The sequence below is a fragment of the Melanerpes formicivorus genome, unplaced genomic scaffold, assembly GCF_026170545.1.
Source record: "Melanerpes formicivorus ecotype bairdi unplaced genomic scaffold, bMelFor1.0.p_v2 SCAF_12, whole genome shotgun sequence".
In the NCBI taxonomy this organism is placed as follows: domain Eukaryota; kingdom Metazoa; phylum Chordata; class Aves; order Piciformes; family Picidae; genus Melanerpes; species Melanerpes formicivorus.
Window position 1 is genome coordinate 17,108,705 of NW_027142364.1, and position 15,345 is coordinate 17,124,049.

Below are 15,345 nucleotides of genomic sequence, written 5' to 3' on the forward strand. Positions count from 1 at the left end.
TCCTTATCAGAGCTTTTCTGCGACCCCTGATGGAATCCCACACTTGGCATTCCTCACCACCACCTCTGCCCATCCCTTGGGACATCTGTGCTCAGATCCTGCCCATCCTGCAGTAAAAACAAGCCCTCTGGCTGTCAGCAGTTGGAAAGGGAATCTGCTCCTGTCCTTGCCTCCCTCCCTGAGCTGTTCTTCTCTGAATGTTTTACCTGCCTTCTTATTTGTGAACAAAAGAAAACAAGCAGATGAAGTTTGTTGTGTGGTTATTCTAAGGTTGTCCTAATATTTGAAATTAAGCCAATCCCCAAATCACAGCATGGTGTGGGTTGGAAGTGACCTCTGGAGATAATCTAGCCTAACCCCCCCTGGTAAAGCAGGTCATAACAGTAAGTTCAGCAAGACCAACAAGCCAAGGGACAAGAGGCCCTGATGCTCAGACTTACCTCCTCTGCACCACGGATTTCCTGCTGTCATCACTGATGACTGCTTCTTCCCCAAAGGCAGGTAACTCCATCTACCTCTACCTACACAGTACAGTTTGGGCCAGAAGTCAGCAGACTGTTGGTTTTGAATAGCAGTGGTGAGAGAGCAGAGCTGGCTTTTCAGGGCAAGGATGAGAAAAGCTGTCTCCCCATCCAGCCAATGGGGTGCCTGCCCCAATCCCCACCAGAAAGAACACCATGTGGGCTTCAACCCTTAGCAAAGATTCCTTCTGACAAATCCCAGCTCTGATTACACCATCAAGCAGGCAGAAACTGGATGATGACCCTTCCAGCCTGCACATTGAGATTGGGTGAATTGAGAGACCACCTTTGGCTCTCACCTGCAGGGCTAAGCTGTGGCTTGAGCTGAGATATTCACCAGCTGTAAGCATGGGGAAGAGGTACCAGGAAAGGAGACAATAGAGCAGAATGAGGCAGGGCAAAATTCCTCCTGGTATCCCCACGCAGCAAAACCTAGCACTGGCCTCTCTCAACTAACAATCACAAACATGTGGAGGGCTCAGGGGAATCATCAGGGGATTGTTCAGGGACTACAGGGACTAGCAGAATTGTGGGCAAGGGAGAGATCCCAGCACACGTGCATGGTGACCAGGGACCCCAAAAGCAGGGATTTTCTATGGGCAAAGGAATGAACCTGAAGGAGGATGAGTGTGCTGAGAACTCCTCGTAACAGCTAGCAGAACCAGCTGACTTGGCAGTACTGGGTTGGACTTGATGATCTTAAAGGTCTTTTCCACTCAAAACAATTCCATGATTCTAACCACTCCATCTCATCCCACATGATGCAGAAACCCAAACAAACATCTCACTAGAGGCACATGCTTTCCCAACAGGCCCTGGGCAACATCTAGGACCACAGACTTCAAAGGAAGAGTAGAACTTCCTTCTCCTCAAGCAGGAAGACTACACCAAACCCCTGTTTCCAAGAGTGTTTTCCCTGGAGTCGTGGAGGGAGGCTGAGGGAGCTGGGATTGTTTAGCCTGGAGAAGAGGAGGCTCAGGGGTGACTTCATTGCCCTCTACAACTACCTGAAGGGTGGTTGTGGCCGGGAAGGGGTTGGCCTCTTCTCCCAGGCAACCAGCACCAGAACAAGAGGACACAGTCTCAAGCTGCGCCAGGGGAGGTTTAGACTCGAGGTGAGGAGGAAGTTCTTCACCGAGCGAGTCATTCGGCATTGGAATGTGCTGCCCAGGGAGGTGGTGGAGTCACCATCCCTGGAGGCGTTCAAGAGGAGATTGGACGTGGCACTTGGTGCCATGGTCTAGTCATGGGGTCTGCGTTGATAGGTTGGACTCAATGATCCTCGAGGTGCTTTCCAACCTAAGTGATACTGTGATACTGTGAATCTGAAGCTCTGTAGAGGGTCATGAGTGGCCCTGTCAGCGACCACAACCCAATGAATGGACAGCTGAGCTGCAGGAGGGCATCCTCAACTCCACTGCTTTGGAATGGGCTGACATGGGGAATGAACCAAGACACAAGACCTTCAAAGAGGAGATTTTATGGATGCCTTTATACACATACACAAATATTTTAATAGAATGGTAACTGGGATGTTATCCATGTTCTTAGTATGGTCAGAATTAACTAAAAAGAGGTTTTTTTTGTTGTTGGTTGGTTGTTTTTCTTTTTTTAAACCTTGTAAAAATGACATATTTTACACATCTTCTATTTACAGCTGCAATATACTTCAATGTTATAAAACATCCACTCTGACCTTTAAAATATCTGTATACTAGGATTTAGGATTAGATATATTATAATTTATAGGGTTTGCCGTGTACCTAGCTGTCCAACAGGGATTTCATCACCAGCCTGGCTCACCAAAGGCTGCTCCAAACCACGAAAAGACAACAGGAAAAAACAGTAATAATTAATAAAAAAAAACCCAACAAAGAACAATTGGGAATGTGCAAATATTGGGGCAGGCAAAAAAAAGAAAGTCATCAACATAAAAAGAAAAGAGAAAAACAATCAGGCTTGGAGGTTTAAAACAGAACACCGTGAAGACTTCCAATAAATTAAAATCAACCCCCACAGATCCTCTCCCTGGCATTGTCCATGATTAACTTTCAGGACTATTAATCTAAAAGGCAAAAAAAAAAACCCACTCAAAAAAGAAACAAACCAAAAAAATAAAAACCCCAAACAAAAAACCACCCCAAAGAACTCAAAACTGTCCTCCCAGGTCGCCCCTGGTCTTCCCAAGGCCACGGTCAAGCGTCGAGGTTTGCCAGGGTGGTTGCTGCTGGCACGGCCAAGCTGGTTTTATTGATGACCCGTGAGTAGGTGCGCTCCATTCCTGGCTGTTTTGCTGAGTCCTCCTTGTAGGCAATCTTCTCATGAAAGAGAAAAGAAAAAAAGGTGTGAAACTGTGAGAGAGATCTGAGCTGTCTGAAATGCTCTTTGTCTAAACGAGAATGCCCCCACAATGATGCTAAGGATCTGACGGAGGAAAGGGACTTTTGCCTGGGGATCCAGAAGTGACCAGAGGCTGCAGCAAGTGGACACGCTCTCCAGGGTGGGGAATAAATGGGACTGAGCTAGGCTGTGCTTCATGGGGTTCCCTGAATCATGTTTCTCTAACAGCTCTCACACAAACACAACTGAGAAGTCATCTACATTTGCTGGAGAGTGTCTAAAGAAAGGAAGGAAGCTGGTGAATAGTCTTGAGCCATGCTTTTGCATTAGGAGGTTCTTGCTTAGCTTCCCCACTGGCCTCCCCAAGCTCACAACTAGGATGACAGAATCCCTGCCCAGAGCAGGTTGGAAGGGACCTGTGGCGATCACCCAGTCCAACCTCCTTGCTAAAGCAGGGTCACCCACAGCAGGCTGCCCAAGATCACAGCGTCCAGGTTGGTTTGGAATCTCTCCAGAGAAGGAGACTCCACAACAGCTCTGGGCAGCCTCACAGGAAAGAAGCTTTTAGAATAGAATAATAAACCAGGTTGGAAGAGACCTTCAAGATCATCGTGTCCAACCCATCAACCAATCCAACCCACCTAAACAACTAACCCATGGCACCAAGCACCCCATCAAGTCTCCTCCTGAACACCTCCAATGATGGTGACTCCACCACCTCCCCAGGCAGCCCATTCCAATGGGCAATCACTCTTTTTCTTCATGTTCAGATAGAACCTCCTGCACTCCTGAAGAACATGCACCTCAACACTGCTCATGGACAAGCCATCCAACATACACCTTTTATATTTTAGTCCTTTAACTGCCCAAGCAGGGGAGTCACTGCACATGAAACTAAAACAAACATTCCAGGTAGAAAAAGGAGCAAGTGAGGAAAGTACATGACATTAAAAGAAGAAAAAAAATAGATGTAAGAAAAATGAACATACCACTTTTGGCTATAGTATTGAGGGAAATGTTAGACAAGGAAGAAGAGAAGCTGTATAAGCAAGGACCATGACAGAGCTGTCAGAAAAGAAAAGAAAAACAAAAGAAAACAAGAGAAAAACATGGTGATGAAAGAGTCACTGTCAGTGGGTGAGCAAACAAAACCCTCCTGAGTAGGACAAAGGGAAAGGTGGCAAATCCTACTGCTGCAAAGCACAAGAGAGCCTCAAGCTTTCCAACTGTGAGATATTTCAGCCACAGTTTACAGCCTGAGCTTTCTCTGCAGCAATGCTTTGCTCAGAATCAGGGAGCTCATGGATTCACTGCAGGAAGAGTAGAGTTTTCCACAGAAGCCCAAGAAGCTGCCTGGAAAACTGGGCTGCTGCCTGTAGGGCTGCAAGTTACAGACTGGTCTTCAGCGTGGCCTTTCAAATTCAGATGGTTTAGCTATGATTCATTCAGATCATTTGATCATCACTCAGATGATGATTCTGACTTTTGCTGGATGAACTCTTCACTTTGCATATTAAACACTGCTGTCTGCAAGTAATTCTGTACTGTTTACTCTTGTCATTGCCAAGCAGAACACTCAGAGCTTGCTGATATAAATACAGGGCTATTTAACACAATTCACCAAATATCTCATGGATGCTGAAAGTCACAGGCTGCTCATGAATCATTCAAGTTGTCCATGCACTTTCCACTCTTCTGGGGAGCACAAGACATATGGTTCTGCCTAGGCACATTGACTGATGGACAAAATAACCTCCATGGGAGAGGCGTGGAGGCTAACAAATGAGATCCTTAATACTTCCATACTTAATACAAATAACAGGGATAAATGTTAGTGATGAGGATTTTGCTGGAATGCTTGAGGTTCACAAATCTTTGTGCACGTAAAGAGGAAGCAGAACAGCACCACCACTGACCATGACCCCACCCAGCGTACACCAAACCTTCAAAGCCACTACACAGCTCTACATCCTGTGAAAAAAACCAGCTCAGTTCCACAGTAAGTGTACCAATGGACCAAAATTGCTGGCAAACTCTTATTTTCCTCACTAGTGGAGATGAGTAATACAGTGTGGTCTAGTGGGATGCCAATTAGACACCTGTTGGAGATGCCATCACTGATAGTAATGGTTAAACAAAGCATCTCTGTACACAAACAGTGCTTAATTGTGCTCTAGGCACCTGGAAAAGCAGTGTGATGGCTGGAGAATGAGTGTGTCTCAGATGCCATCTAAGGTGGCCTACACAAAGCATGCAGGGAAATAATTAAGCAGGATTTAATTTGTACTTTAGTATGCAGAATCGCTCAACATTTAAATGACACCAGAAAACATCACAGAAAGTATCACTGCAGACACAGCAACAGAGTAGCTGCAAGTGTATTTGGGGCTATTTCAGTATTCTGGGATGCACTTGACATCATGTGGCCACACTCATCCTTCTGAGGCTGCCAACAGGTGAAATGCATGGGGTGTGCTTTGACAGAGTACTTAAATATAGAGAAATAGAAACAAAGTAACTCTGAAAGCTGAATACAGAGAGAAACTATAAAGGTATCCCCTCCAGTTACCAGCCAGCTCTTGAAAGCAATTTACTGTTTTAATTAAATAGATCACAGCAGCAGGATAAAGCAAGCAAAGCATAAAATTGTAGTTTAACTGCTTGTCTTTCTGTGCCTCTAGACCTCAGGCTGCATTTAGCCTCGTGAACAGTCAACTCTTTGGCTGGTAAAAGGCAAATATTTTCTGATCAAGCAGATTCATTAGGTATAATACAGTTGGATTTAAATAAAGAGAGGGAAAAAAAGAAAGGAGGAAACTGCATTTTCTCAGTAACTGTTGCACTGGGTGGTTTTACTTCTAGTATTTTGCTGTACAGCTGCATTCGTCACTGGAAGACCCAAGTAACCCTCCTCATGCAGGCCATGCAGCATCAAGATGGATGATCTAACCTGTTCGTTCATGACTGCAGAGAGCTCACTGAGCATGTCCTTATAATGAGACTTCATCTCTCCCTGATACTCAAATTGGTCCTCCTTAATTAGGCGTTCGTTGACGTCAAGAGCATGGCCACAGGCTTCTGCAAACTGCCTGCAGGCACAAAACCACAAAGAACAACACACAAATTTTGTAGTCATGAAAAAACAGCCTGCCTCTATCTATCATCGATCCATGTAGCTATCCATCTACCTATCTCCCTACCTATTCACACCACTATACCTCTTCTCCTTCTTGCAAATTAGAACTGAAGTCCAGGAGTCAGCCTCAGATCAAGAGGAAACTTCAATGTTTTCTGGTAAGATGGGGTAGATGGAGATGTAAACTCGTCTGGTTCAAATCAGCCTGATTTCACCTTGCACCTACTCATGCCGGGAAGGAGTTGGTCTCTTCTCCCAGGCAACCAGCACCAGAACAAGGGGACACAGTCTCAAGCTGTGCCAGGGGAGGTTTAGACTCGAGGTGAGAAGGAAGTTCTTCACGGAGCGAGTCATTCGGCATTGGAATGTGCTGCCCAGGGAGGTGGTTGGGTCACTGTCCCTGGAGGTGTTCAAGAGGGCATTGGACGTGGCACTTGGTGCCATGGTCTAGTCATGGGGTCTGTGTTGATAGGTTGGACTCAATGATCCTCGAGGTCATTTCCAACCTTAGCTATACTGTGATACTGTGATGCTACGCAGAGGGTGGAAAGTCTAAACTTCATGTTTACCTGAAGATTTCCTTCAGAAGCTTAACTTGATTATCAGGATACCTCTTTGCATTTGTCTCCTCAAGAAAAGCTCGAGCGTAGGCCATTGGTCCAGCATTCACCTGGGGAAAAAATAAATAACTGAGGTTCAGAGGACAAGAAGTTTAGTGTCATTTTCTGTTGTGCTTCCAGGCTTGGGAACTAGCCTGAAGACTGTCACCTCCCTCCTCCTATCACCTGGATGGAGCCTGAGGAGTTTTACTGAAGAAACACAGAATAATAGAATTGTTTTGGCTGGAAGAGACAAACCTCACACAAACTGTTGATATTTGCTGGTCTTTGAAAGTTCTCTGCTAGTCAAGCATCTCAAATGTTATGTGTCTGAAGACATTTTAACAAGGGCATGAGAAATACACAACCCTCGCACCCACCCTTGCTCTTCTAAACAGGAAACAACTCAACCAGTGCTAACAAAACTCCTTTTAAAGGATCTGTAGGCTTGTCTGGGTGACAGGCTGTGTGCTCAAGTGATGGTCTTGTTAGAAAGGTCCTAACATCTCTTTAGAGAAGATGTGACTGAAATAGTTGTATTTGCACTTAGCTCAGTGGAAAGCTTTCCGTTCCTTTACATCTTTAGAGTGAGCTCCAACAGCACTAGAACACAAGATAGGATCAGAAATATAAAACAGACAAAAAGTGTCTGGAGTGCTGAACATCAGAATAAAAATTTAGGTAGATGCATTGCAAAAAAGCCCAAACAAACCAACAAAAAGCAGCAAATTGTCATTACCTTGACACTGACACTTCCTTGGAGTTTGAGCTGCAGTCGGATCATATCCACTTCTTCCATAGTGCAAAGCTGATTGAGCTCTGAAACCTTTTTGGACATCTCATCAATTGCCACTTCGATGGGGTTCAGCTCCGTGCTGGTTTGACTTATGACTTGAATACGCTTCTTCACGTAGGGGAACAAGTGACTAGCTGCTCAAAAGCAAGAAAAGCATCAGAGGAACTCATCCAGCAAGGGAATATTTATGCTATTTGACCTACCAATGTTGGGTTAGTAGCTGGACTTGATGATCCTAAAGTTCTCTTCCAAGCGAAACACTTCTAAAGCAAAACAATTATGTCCAAGTAGTAAATGCTGGACTTTGTCAATCTTGTTATAAATCCATACCAACTAACTTGTGATCACAAAATGAGCCAAAGTGACACACCAGGTCCAAAAGGAATCTTGATGCGCCAGGTGCTGGAAAAGCATTTCCCTTTGAACTCATCCCATTTGCTGCTCAGCTCTGTCACATCCACATGGCATAAAGCTCTCACTGCTCAGATTTTATAATGCACAAATTTCATCTTCTGAATTAAAGATCAAATGATGAGCCTGGAACAAACTTCAGACAGCTCAAAATGCCTCATCAAACATGTTTCAAGTCAGAGGCAGTAGCCTCTGGATTAGCTGAACCAGGTATCACTCACCCACAGATAACAGAACCCTTTTGGTTGGAAAAGACCTTTAGGATGATCAAGTGCAACTGTTAACTTAGCACTGACAGATCACCTCTACACCATGTCCTTCAGCACCACATTTACATTGCTTTTAACCCCCTCCAGGGGTGTTTACCACTTCCAGGAAAGAGAGGAGTCAGGAAGAGGAGGGGAAGGGAGAAAAATCTAGTTCTCTTGACAGTCCTGTCTTAAAACATTGATTGCATCAATGAGATGAAATCTTACCTCCCACTTAAAAAAATGCTATGTAATGTATCTTACTCCCATTTTGAACAAAAATTCCTGCTAAGATTTACTCTTTGTAGCAGAACAGGCTACCTACTTGGGCTTGTTTATTATTAAAAGAATGGTTCTGAGGGCTAAGCTGTCTCCTGCAGAAATGCTCCCCAGATAGATCACTGCCAGCACAGTTAGGTTGTCAGTAAGAAAGAAAAACAAGACAGCTGCTGACTGCACAAATGAAAGCAGCCTTGCCTAGGGTGGTCAACAGGGCTGTCAGGAAGCACCTACTTTGCCAGTGGACACGCTGAGAAGATTTACTTAACATTCTGTGCCCGCTGACTGCAGAAAGCCTGGCACAGGGAACACGACTGTGCTTAGCTGGGAGAGGTGGGGTGGGAGTAGGCAGCGGGCTGAGCAGACGTACTGGTGAGGATGGTGCGCCTCTTGCACTGCTCCTCCACCCCCCCGTGCTTCTTTCCTGAGAGAGTGAAAGGGGTTTCGAAGACGAAGCGGTTGATGTTGTGATGCATTTCAAAGTCAGTCTTTCGCTCTTCGGCTTCTTTCTCTTCAAAGAAAGGCGTGACGTACGTCACCTGGATATAGGCGTACTTCGGGTCCAGGTCTTTGGGGTTGACCTGTGGGACAGTGGAGAACACGGTGAACTTCTGGTAAGTGTGATGAGCTTCCAAGGCAGCAGGTTTTTCCCTGATGCTTTTATCTATCGTAGCGATGCTGAATGAAAGTGAGACTGCCAGCAGTAACATTCAGACCACAGAAGAACACAAAGATATGTAAACAAGAGGCCTCTAAGAACACTACTGAATACAGACATTGGCAAAAGTGGGTGAGTGAGTAAACAACCCGCATCTGCATTGCAGTAACCACCTGCCCACTCTCTGCAGGCACATAGACTAGACCAGACCAGACCAGGTTGGAAGAGACCTTCAAGATCATCATGTCCAACCCATCAACCAATCCAACCCACCTAAACAATTAAACCATGAAACCAAGCACCCCAGCAAGTCTCCTCCTGAACACCTCCAATGATGGTGACTCCACCACCTCCCCAGGCAGCCCATTCCAATGGGCAATCACTCTCTCTGTATAGAACTTCTTCCTAACATCCAGCCTAAACCTCCCCTGGCACAGCCTGAGACTGTGTCCTCTTGTTCTGGTGCTGCCTGCCTGGGAGAAGAGACCAACATCTGCCTGTCTACAACCTCCCTTCAGGTAGTTGTAGAGAGCAATAATATGGTGGAGTATGCTCTTTTCCCACTGACAGAGGTGCTCTGCTATAACATTGTGGGCTCCATACCGCACCTGCCATGCTAGAAGGTTGTTTTTTGGTTGCAAACCCAAGTCATAATAGTTCACACACACTGAGTTCACACTTCTTCTTAAAACACAGACCACACACACAGTTCTCCCCTTCATGCAAGAGCTGTGCATCTTTTGTACCTTGTTGGAATCCTGGATGATCTTCACATTATCTATTCCAAACTTGTCTGCATAAAGTTTCATCAGCCTCTGGGAGATCTCAGACAAGCCAGTTAATTTGGGTTCTTTGTAGATATACTCCTTACCTTCCTCTTCTTCAAAAAAACCCTGTTGGGGAAGAAACAGAAGGATGCAATGAACACAATAGGCAGGTGAAAGCCTGAGTGAGGTGGTTACAGCAGGAATCAAGGTTGCCTGTAAAACAGAGCATCCCATGTGGCACTCCCAGCAGCAGCAAGAAGTGTCTAGGCCCTGTTTCATGTTGAAGCCTATTTCAGCGTTGTCCGCCAACATTATCGACTAGGCCAATCTTCCCGAAACACCAGACAGAATTAAACTCAACTGTCTGTAGATTTCAGTGTTTGTTCAGGAAAACAACAACCCTTCAATTTATTTCGGTAGGGATTAGCAAATAAACACATCTCTGGCTTTTGCTTCAGTGAAGATAAGGGGCACCAAACCAGTCTTTCAATTTGGGTCGTGCCCAGAGCACTGTGAGCATTACTGGAAACCAGTGACTAACAGCACAAAAGCAGCTTGGCTGAGAGTGTCTTCTCACTGTGACCTTTTAACCTCACACAGTTTTTAACAATGTCATCAATTAAACCCCACAGACACATAAAGAAGAACTTCACAGGTAATTAGACAACAAATCCAGAGCTCAGAAGCTGACACCTTATAAACACTGACTGAGCTGGGCAATTGATTTCTATTGTTTTTGCTGAGGAAAGATCTGCAGCATCATATCCTGGTTTCTGATCCTGTTTCCACTGAAGCAAAACTGCTTTATGGTGGAAAGCCTCATTAGTTTCACACAACCATACTTACACATGATTGCTGTTGTCAAAAAACATCTGTTTTCTGTTACCACTCAGTGTTTTCAAGAGAAGAAAGAGTCATGTTTTCCAAATTAATCAGAGAGCAAGTGTCCTGGAGTACTAAAGTTTATGCTCTTCAGTACCAGTTCTGTGTGTGTTAGTGTTTATGTGCAAGTGCCAAATCTCTGTGCTGATGCTGCACGGCACACTAAAATGATATCTGTGTTAATGGCTTTGCTTAAAACAAACTACCTGAAAACAAACAGCTAACAGATTTAGTCTTGCCTCTTAATGCAAGAGACATCTTTTAAGTACATATTCCCAGCAGAATTTCAGCTGACAAGTGACAAGCACAAGTTAATTGCAAGCTATAAATAATCACGTCTGCCATATGCTATGTGTCTGGCAAAGACTATTGACAACAAGATTAAATACTTTTCAGGAGCCAAATATCCTCTGGTTTTAGGATTTTGAAATATTAAGCAGCCACAGTTCCATTACCAATGCATATCCCCTGGATTATTTTCATACAGGCTGGTTTTGCCCTGCAAGGACAACAAGGCCTTAGAGATGGAAACTACCACAGGGAGCAGCTGAATGTAATGAAAGGTAGATGAACAGTTACTGGTTGCCACTAAACTCTGATATGCTGGGAGTCAAGTTGTGACCTAGAATTGTCACTGTGAGAGTGCTGAAAAGGCCCCTTTTCCTCCCTGTGCACCCTCAGACACTGCCCTGGGAGCTCATAGCAGTCGTGCCCTTTGCACACCATCTCCACAGCCAGTGTGCCAAGGCAAAGCTTTCTGCCTCACCTGCCAAGAGTATCTGATGGCTCCTTTCTTGCCTGTACCAGAGCATCTTGCAGTCTTTGGTAAGGCAGCTACAGCTGTTGGATCACATTAGGAAAAGGGGCAACATCTGCTCTTCAGACATACACCTGCAGTGAGTTTACCAACTGTAAAAACCTGCCTCCCAACTTCTACAGCTTCCTGCACAGACAGGAGAACAAAGCCTCTGCTCTGCCTTTACCTAACTACTCTGAAAACAAGGCTTGAATACCTTTGCTTAGCAGCAAAGTGTAGGTTTTCAGTTATTCAACATATTTGGCAGCTTTTTGTTCCCTTGGATTTTAATTCAGGAAAGACATTGACATCTCAATCCACCCTGTGAATGAAATCACAAGCACTGGCTGGTGTCACCACTTGGTGGTGCAACGAGATGGTGTCACCACAGGCCCTTAGCAGAATTTGCAAGTCTGAAACAGCAGCTGTCATGGGATCTGTCTCTCTGAGCTGGCAAATACAGCTCTGTATTGAAAGCAACCGGTTGCATTTGCCTTAAGGACCGCTTTTGTTCCAACCATCCTTCCAGAGGGGCTCTTCACAATGCAGTGACCACATCCCACACCTGCACATGGAGCATCCCGTTCCTGCACACACTGCATCCCACACCTGCTTGTGACTTCCCTGCTGTGGCATTCCCTTTGCAGAGCAACTCCTATTCCCTCAGCAGAGCAACTCCTATTCCTTTACACGGGTTTAGCTGTGTAACACTGGTAAAACCTGCAGCCATCAGCTTTTGGGAGGAAGTGTGCAAAGTCTGCCAGAAGCATGAAAACAGGGAGTTGTTTTTTAACATCCTAAATGAACTGGGCACTGTGCCTCATCATGGAAGCCTGTGGTACTCTTGGCAACAGAAGGACCAAAGCTCCTAAACCTTTACACTTGCACAGCCAAGATGGAAGCAAGTGGCACAAAGGAAAAAGGGACTGACAGGAATACAGGAAGAAAACCTTCCACAGGAAAAAATACGCAGGCACAACCAGGAACGGACTGTTCTTGCTCTCTCTTCTTCCAGGTCAAGCTCCATCTGATGTTTCCACACCCACCATGGTGTTTTCTGCACTGGTAAACCCTCCTTTCTTCTTTCTGCACACCCACTCCTATTTTCCTGGGTAAATGAGGCACAAATAACATCCATGGGAATGATCCACCTTTTAATATTTGCACTGTGCCACACGCTTTTGTCACTACGACTCTGCAAGGAGCAACACAGAGCAGCCCCACCTTCCACCACACAACATATCTCCTCCAGAAGGACAGGAGGGAGCAGTCTTGGGGTGCATTTAGAGTTCAGTGTCTTGGACACCAGGGAACAGACTGAGCAACACACAGCTATGAAAAATTCAGATGCTTCAGAGCACTAAAGCTGTTTAAATGAAGTTGGCCGTGTGGCACTGGCAGCCAAAAAGTTGTGGCACTGTAACACAGATTTTCCAGTTCAGCAGAACTGCTTCAGATAAATTACCCACTTAAAATCAGCTGACTCTGGAAGAGCCCTGGCAAGAAGCTGCAATTAAGAGAGCCCAGTTTTTCCCCATTTTGATGAAGGTCAGGCATAGGGAAAAGTCTGCCCTTCCTTAGGTGCAGCTCGACTTCGCAAGATCTTGCCAAGTTCAGCTTTGCTATGAAGGCCCAGGACTTGCCATTTGCCTCTAACTCCCAATTGCTTGCTCCTACCAAGGACTACCAGGAACAGGGCCACATCACAGGCTGCTCCTGTATCCCTCCCTCTCTGGAGTGCTGCTGCCCAGGCCAGGAAAGCAGACTGGCATTCAAACAGCATTAATGCTGCACCAAGTTCTTCAACAGAGGAAGAAGGGGTCCAATCCTGTTCCCAGTGAAGCTCACAGGATGAGGTGATGCAGCATTGGGCCCCACAGTGCACACACAGCACAGCAACATGGTAATTCAAGTGAGGGAACAAACCAAAGTTAGTTTGCAGGATGCAATGATGAATGAAACCACATTATTTATCTGCCATGAACCAGAGACCTGAGAGCAGAGGAGAGTTAATGTTAAGTAAAAGTAAAGGGAAGGATGGAGGATATGTGAGGAGAATTAAAACAAAGCATGCAAAAGAACTAGACTTACCACAGCCTTGAATAAGATCAAAAGGAGAAAAGAGCAAATTTCTGCATTAAAATCTATTCAGCAAAACAGAATGATTCACATCAGTCTGTTGTTCACACACCTGACTATTTCAAAGGAAACTGTATGCTTGCCAAAACCAGGTCTCAAGGGAACATGCTGGATGACTACACTGGTTCATATGGAAGAAAGCACAAAATAATGCTTCTAGGATGCTGAAACACAGCAGAGGGGGAAAAAACTATTCTACAGTATATTGCACAGCATCAGAGGTGGCTTGAAAGCAGAAGTCAGAGTCAGCGAGGAACACACCAGAACATCTAATGCCTGCTGCTCTGCTTTAAGCTCTAGCAAAGGAGAGAGCCATGTAACAAAGCTGTTTTATCTGTGTTTATTTAAGCTTTACCCTGTAAAAACCTGTCCTGCCTCAATCTTAGTGTGGCTTGATGATGTCAAGAACTAAAGCTGAGGTACAAGTCTGTTCTCCAGCACACCACTAAATCCATAGCGGCAGTTTACACAGGTACTACCGAGTGTTCTCTCTCATCCTGCCTGACCCACAACATGCCTCTACCCTGAGACTCACTGACTGCCAAGTGTTTCCCTGGCTTAGCTTCCCCAAGATACTTCAGGATTCAAAGAACATGTCTGGAATCCTTGGAGACAAAGGAGCAGAGGTGGACGTACCTGCCCATAAAAGGCCACGCGGTAGTACCGCCCAAAGAGACGCTTCTCGGAGTTCACCACTTCTGCAACCTTCAGGTACGAGCGGTGGATGTCATAGTACAAGTCAGACAGCCTCTGTGTTGAGAAAAGAGGGAGAGGGAGGAGGAGTGAATCCTCTGGGAGATGCAACTACAGCTCTGCACAAGCATGGCTTGCCTTCACTGGGTTTGCAAACCTTTGCAGAGATGGCTGTGCATGCTAAGAGGGTAGCTCAGCCTTGCCACTAAGGGCTTGTTTCAAGGTTTCTGTCATCTGAGAAGTTTTGTGGTAGTGGTCACACAGGAAGACAAGCATCCCACAGGGGTCTACTGAGAGGTCAGAGAACCCTTTGAGCAGGCAGGAGCAGGGTTCCAACGATTCCAACCAGCTCCCAACTCCACGCAAAGATATGCTATCCATAACTGCCACCAAAAAAGCACTTTCAAGGGACAGTGAACCACAATTTCAGCTAAGTTAAAATCTGAGGACCTGCTTCCTTGGCATTCAGCTTAACTCTACCCACTGGAAAATAGACAAATCAGTAAATGAGATTATAATCTGGTTTACTTAATCACATTTTATCAGAGCACAAAGGAGAACTTACAGACAGGAAGGAAAAACATTACTTTTAAAGAAAGCACTTGCTTTTTCTTTATTTTTTTGTTGTTGTGGTTTTTTCCCCTAGAAATGTTGATCTTTACTGTTGCCTTAGGATGATAATAAAAATCATGCATCAACCAACTTACTTTGAAGTCCCTCTGCTTCTCAAAAACAGCAATGATAGGCTTGTTAACCTCAGCAATGAGCTCGTATCTCTCAGACTTCCACAGGTACTCAACACACAGCTCCAGCTGCTCCACAAGAATATTCTGCAATCCCACAGACACAAAGAGTTCAAGGACTCAACAGCTGGTGCCATTTAGTCAACAGCAACTCAGCAAAAGCACACATCAGCTATTTGTTTTCACCCTGGATCTTCCATGTTAATGTTTATTTTAAAGACATAAAATTTGATCAGGTATTGGTGACTTAACTCTTCTTTAGCTAAACCCCTGAAGTAACAGTGACATGGAAATATATAACTGACATCTGAATAACTGACATCTCATGGATGAAGAA

At 45.1% G+C, this 15,345-nt stretch overlaps 1 protein-coding gene across 7 annotated transcripts in view; it reads right to left on the reverse strand.

Annotated features, from left to right (window-relative positions):
* Positions 1–1,999: 1,999 nt before the first annotated feature.
* DOCK10 (dedicator of cytokinesis 10) overlaps positions 2,000–15,345 on the reverse strand; it is a 161,090-nt gene continuing 147,744 nt past the window's right edge. For 4 of the 7 annotated variants that reach the window (XM_068145506.1, XM_068145504.1, XM_068145509.1 and 1 more), the window contains 9 exons: positions 14,973–15,095; positions 14,209–14,322; positions 9,735–9,881; positions 8,701–8,911; positions 7,336–7,526; positions 6,567–6,667; positions 5,812–5,950; positions 3,851–3,926; positions 2,000–2,836 (listed from right to left, as the gene is read on the reverse strand). In XM_068145506.1, coding sequence (XP_068001607.1) covers positions 2,769–2,836; positions 3,851–3,926; positions 5,812–5,950; positions 6,567–6,667; positions 7,336–7,526; positions 8,701–8,911; positions 9,735–9,881; positions 14,209–14,322; positions 14,973–15,095 — 1,170 coding nt within the window. In that variant the 3' untranslated portion in view covers positions 2,000–2,768. The remainder of the gene's footprint in view (positions 2,837–3,850; positions 3,927–5,811; positions 5,951–6,566; positions 6,668–7,335; positions 7,527–8,700; positions 8,912–9,734; positions 9,882–14,208; positions 14,323–14,972; positions 15,096–15,345) is intronic. The other 3 variants (XM_068145507.1, XM_068145505.1, XM_068145508.1) reach the window with 1 other exon arrangement.